At 42.0% G+C, this 17,371-nt stretch overlaps 1 protein-coding gene across 1 annotated transcript; it reads right to left on the bottom strand.

The window, feature by feature from the left end:
• Nucleotides 1–6,018: 6,018 nt before the first annotated feature.
• Nucleotides 6,019–13,144, bottom strand: lin28aa (lin-28 homolog Aa; the record flags this gene model as incomplete). The annotated part of the gene is made up of 4 exons (XM_079735007.1): nucleotides 6,019–6,238; nucleotides 8,728–8,912; nucleotides 12,513–12,685; nucleotides 13,114–13,144. The coding sequence occupies 4 exons, from the start codon at nucleotides 13,142–13,144 to the stop codon at nucleotides 6,019–6,021; spliced, it is 609 nt and encodes a 202-aa protein (XP_079591133.1).
• Nucleotides 13,145–17,371: the final 4,227 nt, after the last annotated feature.

The following is a 17,371-nucleotide window of genomic DNA, read 5'->3' as shown; positions in this document are numbered from 1 at the left end:
TAAAACATTTTAATAAGCATGCAGTGGGATGCAATGCAGAGGGATGGTATACGTGGATGATAAAAAGCAACACAGCACTTGAAAACAACACAGCACTTGAAAATAATAACAATATTCCAGGACATTCAAAAATAAATGTCAATTAAATGTTGCTTGCAGATGCAAAAGCAATACAAAATAAAATGTCTTAATTTTCATCTCTTAATTGGTTTGAAGTATAACATAGAAGGAGGAACTCTCTCCAAACAAAATATGCCTAGTAAGTTTCACTTCCCATTCCCTGTGGGTGTGAATTCCTCTAAACTGTAATGATATGAAGTCACCCAGGCTAGTACGGGGAAGTACAATATCACTGGCGTTGAAGAGGGGATTTTATCCTCAAAAGGCTAAGCAGCTCATTCCAGCTGCATGCTTTGTCCCTTGTTCTTGCTTTCCTAATTTTCCTAAGATATTGTGTGTCACGTTTCCAGGCCTTTGACAACAGAATTTAAAGGGCTGGACTTTTAAGAACTATACAGCTGTTTGTCTCTCTATTTATTTTTTTCATCCATCAGTCACTAGAGTGAAACCGAGTTTTCATGGGCCCATTTTATGGCTAGGCACTCTTCCCTATTGTAGCATAGCTATTTTCTCTTGGTAGCAACTTCCTTGATATGGGCTAGCACAGTGCCAAGACCCACTTCAGAGGTCTCATAGAAAAGGTAGACATTTTTATAAGGGGCCACTACCATGGCAAAGTCAGGGTTGAATCCTCTTTAATAATTTGCAAGGCTCAAAGTGGATATCCCCTGCTTCTTTGTCAACGGTTCTGAGGGGCACAGAGTTTTGCCTCCTGGGGTTTGATGAGGCCCTGCCCAATGGAGTCCCCTAAGGAGTTTGTCTCACTGATGGCCAGCTTACACTTCCCTAATTAATTAGTTTTAGAATTGTTGGGGCTTTAGGGGTAGATGCCTCTGACACAGACTCAGTTTACTCATGTGACCAGGGTCCTGGTTCTACCAAAGCTTCTACATGAAAGCTGATTCACAGTAACCTAGCAGGTCGGTCTGCAGTCTCCACTTGACCCTCCGCGGGCTCGGCTCTTGGTATTGGCTGATCAGACTTTTTACCCTGCTCTGAGATATGGACCCACTCGCCACAACAAAAGTACTGGGGAGACTATGGGTTCAGAAGCCATGTTGTTGCTCAGGTTGACTAAAAACTCTTTGTTGGACCAGGGTCTCTATAATGGCTGTGGGGCTTATTTTGTGTGGTTCTTAGTCCCTCAAATAAATGTGTGTCTTTGGGAACGGGAAGTTAGCACGCTTTGGAAAGTCCCAATAATTAAAACATTGCGCCATGGTAAAATTGCGGCTCAGAATCACTTCCTTTAGCTGTCATAGTCTTGAGCAATACTGACCTATAAATCTTGAAATGCTTTCAGTACCAGTCTTACAGTATCAGTCATGCCCAGTTTAGGGATAGAGTAAGCTGCCTTGTTGCCTTGCATTTGTTTCTTGCTTACACCTTCTGGGTCCCTAACAGCACCTGAACCAGTGGCTTCATTGGGATTTGGTGGTCGTTTGTGTCAAAAAGTAGAGTAAATTCATACACACAATGATCCACACTTAAACCTCAACTCCTTCCCTCTGCAAGCTCTCTGCCTCTTTTCGAGCTCTGCTTCAATTAGGTTGCTTCACCCAATCAACTCTCTGTGTTAAGACCGGACATTTTATGTGACAATCTATCCTGTTTGGGATTTATGCACCCCTCTAGCCCATTATGAGGCCACACAACAATTCAGTTCCAGGAATTTTTGATTCAGAAAATGGTTGTACTTAGATATAGCCAAGTGATCAAATGTGCATTTATTGTCATCAAATAATGAAACATTTCTGTTTCCAAACTATTGTCGATATTTCACTGGGTAAACCATGGTAAAAAACAAATACCAATCAAATACTACACAACCTACAGTACAACATCATGAGATCATACAGGTATGAACACATCCTTTATCCTGCTTCATCCATGTTGCACAACCAATATCCCCATTTCTCATCATGATAACCACCTGAATGTAGGCCAATTAAGAACAAAGGCAATGTATAATAAACCTCACGTAAATTAAATAAATCAAGCGTGTGTAATCAATCTTCAGAACTTTGCCTTATCTTTAACCAATGAACACAGAAAATAATAAAATCTGAAACTAATTGCCTTTGAGCTGAAAGCCTGGACAGAACCGATTGTGCAAAGCAGAGTTTATCTCCAGGGAACGATGAACAAACATAGGTTTACACCTTGCAAAAAACAGGACGCCAAGAGACTTGAGAGAATGTCTATATATTTATTATGAAATGGAGATCTTTACATCATGAAGGATAACCATACAGAATAATCTTAATGCCGTTAACCCTTGAAACACCTGAGCTCAAGTCAAACATAGCTTTATGTAAGTAAACATTGATACATTCTTCAGTATTAAATGCACATTTTTCGGAAATCCGCTCAGCCTACCTACATTCAAAAAATCACCAAATATCACTAATGATAGAGCTGAGAGTCAAACAAAATTAATACAAAGTACACACAAATCTCCATGTGGGTGTGACAGGGTCCGCTGTTCTCAGGAAATGGTTTGGTTTGAGAACAAAACCATGTCCTGCTGCAACCCTTTTAACAACATCCATCATTTAAATCACAACACATCACGGGGAGTCAAAGAGGATCATCCCTCATTAGAAACGTTTGTCAGAGTTTCGAAATTCTAACTTGTACCCATGGAACAATATTGCGAACTTTAAAACATTCTTTTTCGTCACTTCTGTCAAACTCAAATTGAAAGCATGGTTTTGTAATTTCGTCATAAAAAATGTGTTTTGGGAACTTGATTTTTCAAATAGAAAGACTCACTGGAAAACCATTAGAATGTCTCCTTCTTGACTGAAAAGGGAGCAATCGATGATCCTAAGAAGACAGATATCAATTGTGGGTCACAAACTGTTGACCTCACATAAACAATATCAATACATCAATCAAATGTTCCATCAGTCATATTAAAAAGCATTACATTGGCCTAGATAATCAATAAACCCGTTTCAAATAACCGGAGTGAACTGATAGTATTGATCAGGGATAATTAGACTTGTCTTTGTATTAATATAATTTATCTCAATGTCACAATCATGAAGGAAAAAGCAATATATGAATATTCATTTCCTATCAAGTATGTAAACAATTGAGAAAAAGCCATGAGCGAAGAATGGTTGGAACATTTGAAGGAAGGCACCATTTTCATGGTTTGTCTTAGAATGTAAACCGGTAAACAGCAGTGTGCTACCCTCTCCTCCACCTCACGCTTTACCTGCTATAGGACAAAACATCTAACCCATTGGTTAGCCTTCAAGAACACTCCGCTTATCCAATAACCTGAATTCCCTGAGTTTTCAGATCACTTATTCCTGAGCCTGAGAATGGCAGTTCCCATGTTTCTTTATCACCAGCTATTACACTGTTTTTTTATTCTTTCAACTTCTAATACATAAAAATATAGAACACATTCAAGAAAAAACAAACAATATGAATGAAAATGATTCAACAGAACATAAAAACAATAAATGCATCTTTCACATGATCAGTGCAGAGCAACATTGCATCGGTTTTGGCATAGATCGTTGGGACAACAGGTGTCCCTTTCAGGTAAACGCATTGTGATTAAAACAAAACGAAGAAAAAAAGAAAACTCATCAGCATAATCAAAATGGCAAATAAAAAAAGTCACAGTTTACATTTTTCGTTGTAATGCTTTGTATCCACCCACTAAATGCATTGATCTACCCGGTTAAAACATTTGAATTATTGTATTCTTATTGTTTTTAGCAGCTGCATTCAATGGGGGCTTTTGTCAACAAGAAAGATAGTGGTGACCCATTTATGGTTACCGGATGCAATGGAAAAATTCCTATGTTGGTTAGATTTAATACTTGAAGCTTTACCATCCCATCTGTTAACTAGTGTAATCTTCCCCTTTGTTAACCCTTTTCCTGGGGTGAACCAGTCACATGGACCTTCTTTTATCTATTATTTTACCTTCATCTATACCAGAAAAAAACACTGTATGTAAACATTTCCCTCACAGGATGTAAGGACAAATGGATTGCAGGGAGGTGAAACTGTTAAAAGCTGTGTGTGTATGTAGTGTATGCTTACATTAAATAGGTTAATTGTCTACCATTGTGTGCTCTTTTGCATCTAGAAGTCTCCTCTGACCTAGACACAATAACATAGATGCATGAAATTGCCATGACACGTGAGCAAAAGCCAATTCTTAGATGATAATGAGCATAGAGGTGGTGAAATGTTGTCACATTTGCAAGTTGTCAAGTTTAACACATATTGCATCACCTTTGGAAATTGGGTGATATGTTATTTAAATTTCCTTGATAAGAGGATAGCTTAAAGAGAGTATTTGGATGAAAATAAATACAAAGTATGATTTTTTAAAAAGACTTTAGAATAATAATACATATATATTAATTGGTTGTAAAAGTAAAGTCAGCTTCTCCTGTAAAATGGGAGTAAATGCTGATAAGCTAGTTAGCACTAAATGTTTTTTTTGTGTGTGCCTGGTGTTCAAGATGTAGCGTCCAACTGTGGGTTATAAGAGATTCTATAAAGTAACCTATTAAAGAGGAACTAAACGCTAAAAATCAAACTGACAGGACAGCACCATCTGTGGTTATAAACAAGGTTTTGCCAATGACGTTTGTGATTTGCTCAAACAAAGGTCTGGTTTGGTACTAGCCTGAGATGGCATTTGGTGCTGCCCTTAAGTAGTTAAATTGTATTGTTTGCAACTCCTTAATTGAGCACAGTGGAGGATATAAAAACACCAGCGTCAAACTACTAGCAGCACTACTCTAAATTCTGCCTTAGTTTCTTCAAGTAGGCGATCAGGAGGAGAGCTAGCTAAACCGCTAACTCAGTTCATGTCAAGTATCTTATGAGAGATGGTTTTCTTTTCAAATCTTTTCAGTATAGTATCACATTTGGAATTATATTAAATCCAAGTCAAAGTTCTTATAATATAGCTGCTTTTGCCCAGCAGACCCAACAGTATCATACAGTCAATTGGAAATTGATTCAGGCGAGATAGAAAAAAACGCGTTCATAATTTTCTTGGAAGAGAGTTGGAACCAGAACAACCATTACCTAAATACTGTAGTGCAAGAATGATTTGATTCAACCCGCGTTCCCATCACAATCTCAAACCTAAATGGTAGAGATTTGTATACAATCAGTGGTTAGGTCATCAATATAAACTAGCAGACCAGACATGCAGCTGTAAGGTAAACGTATGAAACGAAGAGAAATAACGGATTAAACGACAATTCTAACTTTTCAACCAAAAGTGTAAACTTCTGGTGCAACATTCATTTGGCCTTAGGAAATGTGGATGTTCACTTGCTATTTCAGCAGATGCCATTACATTGCCTATAGCTCAACCCCAAACCCCTACCTGCGTTATGCTCTAACATACCCTCCCACAACCCTTTTCCCATGTGATATGCAAACATTCATTACAGAGATTACGTTATGTCTCTGCTTTGTCGGTTAGTTTTGTGTAACAACCAGGAAGAAACCATAAAATAATAAGGCAGCTACAATGTAGCTGTTGGCTGTATCACGTAGCTTTAAAAGATCACAAAAATGAATCTAACATCGCTCAAAGAAAAAAAAAAAAAGTGTTTTTCATCAAACATCCTCATGGAAACCTTTTCCAGAGCGCATTATTTGTGTCATTCCTGATTGTTACACCAACCAAAAAACACATTAAAACCTGAGTTCCAAAGCCGCCTCAGAAGGTTAGCAGGGCCAGTACTGGGTGTGCTGTCCACCTCCTCTCCTCTAAAGCATTCTGATTAGCCTCCTCACCCTATCCGGTTCCTTACCATCATTCACTGGATCAGGTGCGCTCTCCCTCTCTCTCTCTCTCTCTCCCCCCCCCCCCCCCCCCCCCCCCCCCCCCCCCCCATCTTAATCGGTCGTTTCTGTCAGCAGCGCCGGGTGGCTGTGCTCTTCCTCCTCCTCTTTCAAGGAGGAAGGGTTTCCCTGAGAACCCGGTGAAGACTGTTGTGCTTTAATTTGGCAGCTGGCGACCATGTGCTCAATGCTCTGGCAGAAATGGCATTTCTTAGGCTGCGGTGGCAGCTTGCACTCCTTAGCATGGTGATCCAGGCCTCCACAGTTGTAGCACCTGCAACAATGAAGAGAGAAATATAAGGGTGCACGCATGGGAAGGTCCAGGATAGTGTGGGTAGACTGTCTGACTCCTAGCCGAAAGATTCTGCATTCTATCCCTAGTTGGCCACAGGGCATGGTACCACTACTCCTAAATTATCTGCATTTATAGATTCACTGCAAGTCACTTTTGGAAAAGGGTCTTATAAATGACTTCAGTAATAAGTAATGACACATGTGAGCCACTAGGTGGCAACGATTGTTCTCAGTTGGAAGAGGAAGCTACCACTTTCAGAGGGCATTCCAGGTCACCCTCATCACAACCCAACCTCCGATCTACACATCACACTCATATGTTCATCCATGTGTTCACAGTCCATCCAGGAGTGTTTCACAAACTTGGGTTGGGTTTTTAAACAACCATAAGCACCTGCTTTTTGTGTTTACAAAATAAGAATCTTGACGATTTGAGCCTTCCTCTCACAGAGAGAGATTCATCTCATCATAGCCTTTGGATGGTCCACAGCAGCCAGAACCAGTGTGTTCTTTTCAAACAAGACGTGCTACAATAGCCACGCGTGTGTAGGTCGGGCCTGGGGCGTGCGCTGACAGATGGGAGGTGGGTGTCCAGGCAGGACAGGAAATCCCTGGATCCTTTGTGGAGAGCAGATGATGGTGGTCGAGGGGGTCAGAGTGTCTTTGTACCAGTGGGACATTTGGGGATGGACGTCAAGGTCTCTGCAGCCGAACATTCACTCTCCCCTCTCCCCTTTCCCCTCCTCCTTTCTCTTCCTCCTCCTCCTCCGTGGTACGGATCAGAGGAATCTGGAAGGGGAAATGCTGTCCTTTGTCTAAAAAAAGCAGTGCTCACCTTTGAACTCTGGCCCCAATCACCCCCTACAGCCCAATCCCCCCCCCCCCTCCTACCACCTTATTCAAATCGAACCTCCAACTCCAACCTAGCACCCCACCCCCACTCGCATTTCGTTATACAGGGTTTCCATGGCAATGGTGACCCTTCACCCTTCCCCTTTGCTTAGGCATCTGTTATCAATTAAACGGACAGGATATTTTTCTTCGCTCTCAAAATCTTAGGTGGACTGGAAAAAAAACATGCCTCCATGATTTATAAGGAAAAAGCGCACGTGCAACGCAAAAACCAACCAAGAGCATGGTAGATTCCCCGTCAAAGAAAACCCAGCGGTTGGTGTGCTTTTGCAAAAAAACAACTTAAAAGCAACACAATACACCTTGACCCTCTCCACTGGCCCAAACCAACAGACAACCACCGTTCAGCAGGGTTTAAACGGGAGAGTGGATACCAATACTAACAGGGTTAGAGTTGATGTGTTACACAGTGCTCAACCACAAGTACCCCTCTGTGGGCTCCACGAGGTAGTAATGATCAGCCACACATCGACATTGCTGTCCATCTCTAATCATGGCTGACAGCAGGCAGAATCCACCAAGTCTCTGACCTATCCCTTCATTCATATTCACACCACCCAAAAACAACCCCATTCATATTCAAACCACCCTAAAACAACCCCAACAGAACCCCAACGTAGCCAGTGACAACCATAGGATTTTAATCAATTCGTTTTTCTAAGGTCCAGGTTTGGTAGATTATATGAGATCATAATCAAGGACTTGATTATTACAGCAATCTGACTAGCCGACAAACTGCCGTCTACATAAGAAGAATACAGTTTTATTTATGCCTGGTCCCACAAAATATCTTGAATAAAAAAGGAGAATAAATGCCCATAAATGATGTAGTTTTGTTAATCTAGAAAGCATCCGCGGCTGTATTTACTGTCTCTGTTGATCAATGCTACGGATATTTCTATCATCTCAGTTTTACTCGGCACCACTGCTCACGTCCGTCCATGAGTTTTTTGGAGTGATGGTTGGTAGGTGTAAAACCACCAGGGGCCCTACAGATTTAAACAATTATTGATCCGGGTCACACACCAAGCCAAGTGTTGGGGGATGGGGTCATGGGAGAGATGGGAATATGGAGAGAAACCAAGGCACCATTTTGCATCTCATCCAAAATGGAGGATACTAAAAGGGAGGTGGTTGCATTAAAGCGTGTAGCCTCATACAGAGGTCCAAGCCGTTGAGATATGCCCAGGAAATGCTGTTTTCTGTCTAGGTTCAGGAATTATGTATCTTAAGTAAATTTTGCTACACATTAAGAGGCTATAATTCCATAATGAAGGGATGTCAAGCAGTGTCCATAATGCATTGTAAATGCCTATGTTTCAGTTTGAGTTTCGATGGATACGTTTGGTTATGAAATCACAGATGGTTTCGTTTAGGTGAGGGTTTGGAGCAATTCAGGTCAGTATCTAGGGGAAACCAATGCATGCATGGGAATAACAAGAAAATGTTGGCATCTGTATTTTTACCTGTTATTAAAACACAGCCAAGCAGAGCAGTAAATCAAAGCATGGCTCTCCTTTTCCCCATACTTATCCCTCTGTTGTCTAGCTTTCTTACCGGTCTCCTTTTGAGCGCCTCTTCTGGATGTTCTTTCCTTTGGGCCTTCTCTCGCTGCCCACACAGTTGTTGCCCTCCGGGCCAGTGACCTGCTGGGACTCCAGCCCCTTCGATGACTTCTTGAAGGTGAACTCCACCGCCTCGCCCTCCTTCAAGCTGCGGAAGCCCTCCATATGCAGCTTGCTCTGAATGGGAACAAAATTCAAAGCTCTGTCAAGACCCTTCCAACATGCGCTGCAACCCCAAACTTATCTCAACATCACCCGGAAGAGCTTTATGTGAGAACAGAAATGTCTGAATAAGTTGAAACAGATATTTCTCTTCCAGCTCCCTAGAAAAAAGTGTGTCATGTCTAATGAGTGCGTGTGTGAATAGGATTGTCAGAATATTCACAGCGACTACATCCTGTTCTACATACTACTGTATGGTAGTTGGCGGTAAATGCCAACAATTCATAGTGAGTGTTGATGACATTACTGTTAGGTGCCTGGCGTGAAACCGGAAGAATGTCATATTACGTCAAATCACCTATTGACAAATACTGTTGATAAATGAAAAAGCATCATCATCATCCTTATGGATTGGACATCACATCAACTGTATCTACACATGTGTTGCAAAAATGCTTATGCAGATAAAAAACTGTCACATTCTGCCAGCATAGCACCACGGCAACCTTCAACACCACAGCAATAGCCTCCTTCTCGTCCATGTTTGGTATTACTACGCAAAAAATATGTCTGTGATTGGTTTATATATGGATCACTGAGAGTTCAAGAACCACATTCTACTGACATAGCTTTAGCACCTGGGAGTCCCATGCTTGACTGCTGAATAACTAAGATGCCAAGCGTCTCGCGCTAATCCCCCATCAGTTCCAACTCAACGTGGTGTTGGTTGGAAAAGACATTGACCCTTCAGGCAAACCTAGTAGGTTCCTCCCTGCCAGATAACACAGGAGACCCCATAGTGCTTATCAGGCATGGGGCATTTTAAAAATATGTCCTCAAGAACCATTTGGTAAACAAAGTTTGCTTTGTTTTACTACACAATGGAGCCATTGCCCCAATACCTTCGTCTTGTCTCGCCCCGGCTTGGATGGTAAAGCTAATAGGGTAATCACACACACACACACACACACACACACACACACACACACACACACACACAAACACACACACACCCCTCCCCCCTCAGGACGGACTGCATTCCGCAGTGGAGCCCCCGCCTCCCATCCCCACCCCCTGACCCCCTTCCCATCACAAAGCTCCACTAACACTCTGGCCGGCAGCAACACTCTGCAGGATACGGGGAGGGGGTCCCTGGGGTGGGACTGGTGGTTGGGTGAGCTGAGGACTGACACTGGGAGGGTTGGGGGTGGATGGAGGGAGGGATGGGGGTGTTGGAGGACATTCTTCGGATAGTTGTTTGGCAAAGAGGCGCATGTGATAAAAGCTAAGGGCAAGCCGGCGGGCTGGTGCAGAAGTGATTGATTCCTCTCTTTGATATCAGGGAGGTCTGAGCGCGGAGGAGCCCTTCTCTGTGTGGTCGCAGTAGAACTACACAGACATTATTTGTCCACTGCTTGATGAACAAACGCAACAATTGCAATTTTTTCTCAACTTCCTCGGAGCATCAATACTGCTCTTCCACCCAAAGAGATTGACACGGATCAGGCTTTTCTCCCAAACTAATGAACGGCTGGGACTTGTGTCAAAGCACTTATTGCAACATATAAGACTGTTCCACAGGATGAAAGCACCAGTGTCCCCGTTATTCTATAATGAAACCATTAATAAATTAGGTTACAACCACACACAGTAACTTCTGGAGATAGCCCTGTCCTTTCCAGTGAATCCAGTAGGCCGAAGGCCTGAAATCAGAGCTGAAACTAGAGACTCTTTAACATGATATCTGGGTAACTGGACTGATTTTAGTGCTGTTATTAGGCTACACCAACTGGTGGTAAACCAGCTAGCACGGTTTCTGATTAACTAAGTTCTGCATTCTACATCACGACCACTTAATTCAAAGACAAAACTCTTTGTCGTTCATTAACATTGCCATTCAAGTGAACGTTCAAGTGCAGAACACTCAAAAGTCACAACTACTTTCGAGATCTAGGGACTCTGAACCCACTTCCTGTCCTCGCATGTCCTGTGATCCCTGAACCTCTAACTGAGCTAGTCCGGGGGGGGGGGGGGGGTTACTAACAAAGGTGTGTTCTTAGATCTAGAAGAATCTCAGAAAGAGCGAGATCCGAGGGAAAACATATATTACAAGAGATGCCAGGAGGAGGGAGAGAAGAAGGAGGATATACTCCTATTACATCGATTAGCCTAGTGAGGAGGTAAAGAAACATGGAAATAGTGATGGAAAGAGAGAGAGCAGCGAATAGAGAAAAAAAACAAGAGGCAGAGAGAGAGACAGAGACCCAAAGAAAGAGATACCGAACCAGTTGGAGAGAGAGAGAGCCAGAGAGCCAGAGAGAGACATCAGAGAACAATGAAAGCGAGAGAGGGGAAGGGGGTGCTCAATCACGGCCAGAGAACGACTCTTCACCAAGACACACGGCACTATTGTCCCCCCGCCCCCTCCCCCCCCCCCCCCACAAAGGCCTGTGGACTCTGGGAGTTAATGTTGCTTGACACGCGGCCACTAATTTTAGGGCCAGGGCCTCTGCCGTTGCCGTAGTTCCCGGGCATCTGTCAACGCCACGCGCGCTCGCACTGGCAGGCGGCCAGTGGAGGAAACTTGTTAGATACGGTCTTTAAGTGGACAGGACAGACCATAATATGATCATTGGAGCCCAAGCTCTGACCAGAGAGAGCGCAACACTAAACAAAACAGAGGCAATCTCTGGGGTGTGAAGACTGCAGGATGGGTTGGGTCGTCACACTTCTCTTCTGGTTTAGAGTTTACTGCTGGCATGTGGCTTTTGTTGGGGTGATGAGGACAATCAAGAAGGGGTCTTGATTCTACATGTCAATTAAGGATGCATGAAAGTGTTGGCTCCAAGTAGGCCTAATATGATTTAAAGAACAAGTGGGATTCTTTTTGGACGACTTTTCTCAAAATAGAACCATCGTTAAAATGGTACCATGTATGCAAAAGGATACTAACTGAAACGCTGACTGAACACTTTGGGCCCAAGACCCTCAAAGAGCTGGTAAGAGAGGGTCACATCAGAAACGGGGGGAGGGGGAGATATATATACACCGCGAGGGGTCCTGAAAGGTGGAGGTGGGTTGGCAAATTCAAGATAAACCTCGAATCGCACATAGGACCAAGAAGACAGCGACGAGACTTGAATCCCTTTATGGCAGGAAGCCGGGGTGAATGCGCTGCTCCCGGGGACTATTCGCATTCAGATGCTAAATCTTATCAGACAGCACTCACTCGCGCCCTCCTCCCCCCACTTGTAAATTAGCAAATGTTTAGGCTTTGATGTTGAAACTGACCATCTAGCTGGATCTCAGTTTAAATATGTGTAGCCGTGACAATTTAGGAAAAAATAAAAAAGACGGAATTTATTTTATTTTATTCTTCTTCTTCACATGTTAAAATTAACATCTTAATTAGCCCACGCTAGAGCCCATCATTACCGTACCAGGGTGACCACAAGGGGCTCGGTCCAGGTGGCGCAGCCGGCAACACGGGTTCCCACGAGAGCAGCAACATCCACAGCTGCACCTTCCTATTACGACCAACCTGCGACCGCCTCCATTGTGCTCGTCTGAGTTACAATGGCGTCGATATATATACACACGTTGTTATCGTCTTACCTGATGGACGAACACGTCGACGGCTTCGTCGAGCGGTACCCCCTCTCGGTTGGTCATGGACAGGAATCCGAAGCCCATGCGCACGTTAAACCACTTGCACACACCGACCCCATGGAAGGACTGCGAGTCTTCCTCGGCGCTGGGACCCTCGTCCTCATCTGCCTTACAGACGCCTAAGATTGGAAGACAAATATTTGAACAGCCATCCCGTTCAATGAAACGCCGAGGGCACCGTTTTGGTTTGCCAAACGCACGCAGAGCTAGAGGGCCAACAGGAACTGTTTACGTTTCGACTTTCTACCTTGTTAAGTTGGAATGAATGCTGGAAGTGGTAGAAAGAATTCGGTAAAATAGAGAAAAGGTCACTCGCGAACTGATCATAGATTAGGCCTATGTGTAGCATTCTGGATAAACGTGACGTTTAAAAATAAGCCTGTATTTCAACAACCACCACAAATAAATTCGGATTTACTGGGGGACGGAACGGAACTTCCCTCAAAATTATAAACTATATCTGAAAACGTTCAAAAACATAAGCGATCGGCAACTAGAAAACTTTCCATCTTTCTCGAACGAAATGAAAAAAAAAAAGTTACTTAACCTGTAAATTCTTGATTGGAAACCGAACCCATTCTTCACTACACCACCTTAGGTCAAAACAAGCACCCAAGCTACAGTAACCCTTTGGCCCACGGACTGAGTAACGTAAGGCCTTATCCTCGCTGGTGGCCACTTTCATACTAAATGCATTGAAACCTGGAGGTATAGGCTACTCTCGGAGAGCGAGAGTGGGAGCGCGAGATAAACAAAAGGGGGGTTGCCATCCCTAAACCCTTTCCCCCAAACAATGCGGTGGGTGTGTGCGCGTGCGTGCGTGCGTGAATGTGTGCGTGTGTGTGTGTGTGTGTGTGTGTGTGTGTGGAGGGGGGGGGTCCGCCAACATCAGAAAGACAATACAAGAAACCCAGCCCCCTTTAACTACTCCAACCGTTTCTATTCATTTTTTTTACTGAATATAATGGTCCTACCTTCTGCCATGTTTGCGGCCCTCGCGTCTTATGTCCCAGTGTTGATTGTGTATGTTTTTTCTCTGAATGTTCGGGGCCCGAAGCGCTCCGAAGCCGTGGTTTTATGTCAGCTTAGTGAACACAGATCTGCTGGTCAATACAAATGACCATTTGGCATCCTCCAAACCCCCACACTCTCGGTCATGTCCACGTGATTCGAAATCATATTCCCCAAGGAATGATTGAATATTTTAGGGGATGGGCCAGAAATAAGGTTGAACCAATGACATTAGAAAACAAAATGAGTAGGCTATTATTATTATTTAAAAAACTATTAGGCTACATGTTAAATATAACTGATTAAATATGGGAAAGTAAAATGAATTGGATAAGGTATAGCTAGGTTTACTTCGGATGGTTGGCCCAAAGTTTCCCTTGTGACTGAAATAACCCAATGTTTGCTCGGATAAAAAAAAAAAAAGTGTTTATTTTCTGGATGCACTTAACATATTGTCCATCTTGCAAACTGGTTACTCTGTGTCTCTCCTGCTCATTTGTTTAAGGAACATTTTTTGAGAACATAGTCTTATGCAAGTGAAAAATAATTTCTGTCTGATGAATTAGGGAATTTAGACTAGAAATATTTGATTCGTTGGACATAGGCCTACTACTATTTATTTATTTAATACCCAGTGGTCCCTAACCTCCGGTCCGCAGAACACCAACGTGATTCGCCAAATGGTTAAGGAATCCAACGAAAGTGGCACGCCCCCTTTACGATTGGGTAGTGTGAGCCATCGTAATTCATAATTAGTCCTGTCCACGTCAACCTAAAAGGGTAAAATAGCATGTGCAGGCCTATGCGTCACACACACACACACACACACACACACACACACACACACACACACACACACACACACGCAAACGCACACACGCAGACGTACATATTATAAGATAAATACAATACAAAAAAAAGTGCAAATTCGAAATTCCCGATTAGGATAAGTTACGATTATGTTGTGTTCTTATTATGATGTAGTAATTATTATAATATAGGTAGGCTATTATATAATTATTAATAATTTAATGAATATGACACCTCAAAGGTTGACAAAAGCACTTTCTCTTTCTTTCACACTAGTCTGCCTTAATATTTTATCCATAGGCTGCATGGATTAATATTTTTACGAACCGCAAACGGCACCTAAAAATATACTATTCTTATAAGTCGGAAAAACATACACACAAAACACTCGCACAGCATGCTGAGAATCAAATACTAGGATGAAATCGGACTCAGTGTTCAGTAAGTTATTGTTGTTGTTCTTAACATTTCCCCGTGTAGGATCGTTCCCTACGTGACGTCAACATAGTCCATCTGCTTTGGGCGGAAGATCCCAACTGCAAATAATGGAAAATACATTGTTGTTCGTGACGTGTGTGGTCATTAGTCCTCATTGATGGTAATTTCTCCAAGACAGAAAGCCACCAAATTCAGGCCTACTAGGCCTGAATTTGGTGTGAAATGGAAGTGAATCATCTAAAACACAAAAAAAAGACAAATAATCAAACATGCACACAATGAAGTACTGGCAAGTACTCAACCTGTAACTCAAAAACAACCCGAGCTGGTCAACGAATTACAGATCGATAGTGATTGATCACACAATGCTAAGCTGATTGTTGAATCGTGTCCTTGTGGTATGATGGATGACGCGAAAAGATGCTGGCAAACCGAATTTATTTCCTTGTTTATGCACCTCAATAGGCTAATATTTTTGGCTGATATGTGATATTTTGAGCGAGTTGTTTGTTGTACGGTAAAATAAATAAAATTTGGAACATCAATGATATATTATGAAATTGTATTATTATTATTATTATTATTATTAATAATAATAATAACAATAATATAAGTAATTAGAATAATAGTAACTATATATATTTTTTATTCTTATTATCATTGCATAAATTCACTATTCAATCAGTAACAAGTATTTATGTTACGCAAAATTGAATCTTTTTCGGTTTGCAATATAAAACATTTATTTCAGAAACTATAAACTAAATAAGCCATTAGGCTTTAATTGATCTAAGCCAACGTGAAATGAATTGATCAATTCATTTGATTGGCCCTGAAAGAAAATGATGCAGCTTGATAGGGAAACAGATTCTTTCATTGATTAGTCGAATTCAAATCCTTTGAGGTGTTCCTACCAACGAAGATGAAGATCCATTGGCGCTCCAAAGGGCCAGATGTGCTGAAAATGTTGATTTAAAGGTAACTCCCATTACGACCCCTTGTGGCTTTAAACCGACCTGCGTCTTATAAAGTCAGATATTGAGCTTAGAATCTTAAATCCCCGGTGCTATCGTCCAATCATTGACATAAGAATTAAATCAACAGTAGGCCTATAAGTGCCATGCATTTTACTTATATAAATTGACCTCCAATGAAATAAAGTACGGTGATCTGTTTTAATTTATGGATTAATACATTTGGTTTCTTTTATTCAAGGAAAATATGACTATTTCTGCATCTCACAAAAGTTTGACAGTGAAATTTCGTTTATTTAAAGTTTAATTTAACCTACGAACTTTCCTTCCTTGCTACAATTCACATATACAAAGTTAAAGTCTGTGCAATGCTCTGAAAACCTGCATGACACCCCCTTGGACGTATTGCCTGCCTACTATTTCAAGTTGATGGACTATTTTAACAAAATTAAATAATTAAATAATAAACACAACATTAACACATTAACTACATTTGTCATTGCGGTCTAGTTATATTTAAAACAATAAACAACAATAATGATAAACTAAGTTATCCCCCCAAAGAAAGTCATAGTTCGCATTTTCACAATTTTAATTTTCGTCAATTTTCGAGCATTCAACTTTATATACCCTGTTTTATTAAGGGCCAAAACTGTCCTACGGAAACTCCCCACTAGATGGCAGCACGCGTGTTGAGGATGAGAAGAATGACGAGGCTGCAACCATTACCCATTTTCTCTTCTGGAATTAAGAGATGGGAGAGGGAAAGGCTGACCGAAAAGTTATAGCATTGAGGTTTGGACCCACAACAAACCGATTGCAGTTATAATCACTAAGGCCTACAATCAGCAAGCTAAAACACCAAGTTAAATAACGTTAAATATTGGCCTAGTAAAGATCATCTTCTGTTCATTTTAATTGGACTTCATTGAGATTCACGATTGCGTTGGAAGCTCCATGTTAGTCTAATCTAATTCAATTAACTCAAGTCATAGGCCTACTTTTATTATTTTATTATAATCGTTATTCCAAAAACCCTTCAAAAACTAAACTCTTAAACAACTACAACAATATAATAGCCTACATATCACTCTATTATCGCCTGGTTATGAATCCGAATCAATTAGCCCTCTATTAGCCCGCATCGGCCAAAAATAGGCAGTGCGCTGCATGCTCCGCCCTCCCGGCAGCGAGCCGGCAGCAGGCGGAGAAGCGCCCAGCACCATGGACAGAGACACTGGCTGCAGCGGGGTGCAGGGACCCGGGGATAGCTGCTGCTGCGTATGAGGAGGAGGAGGACCGGAGAGAAGGGCTGCAATCAGAGGTGCTGGGAGGTAAAAGTATTTTTTGCCAAGTGTCGTATAGCTTACTATGAGGAAACTTTAACGATGGAAATGATAGCAGAGAGACCCCGAGGGAATATGAACGTCAGAGTTGGACATGAGAAAAGTCAATAGGATGCAAGTTCCCTGTGCGAAGTGCACGCTGGAGTTTGCATGCAGACGCAGTTTATGCCATTTGGATATTTACGATACATTGAAGGATTTTTAATTTGCATTATTAATAGTATAA

The sequence above is a fragment of the Pollachius pollachius genome (assembly GCF_949987615.1).
Source record: "Pollachius pollachius genome assembly, chromosome: 1".
NCBI lineage: Eukaryota > Metazoa > Chordata > Actinopteri > Gadiformes > Gadidae > Pollachius > Pollachius pollachius.
This window is presented reverse-complemented; position numbering and strand designations above follow the sequence as displayed.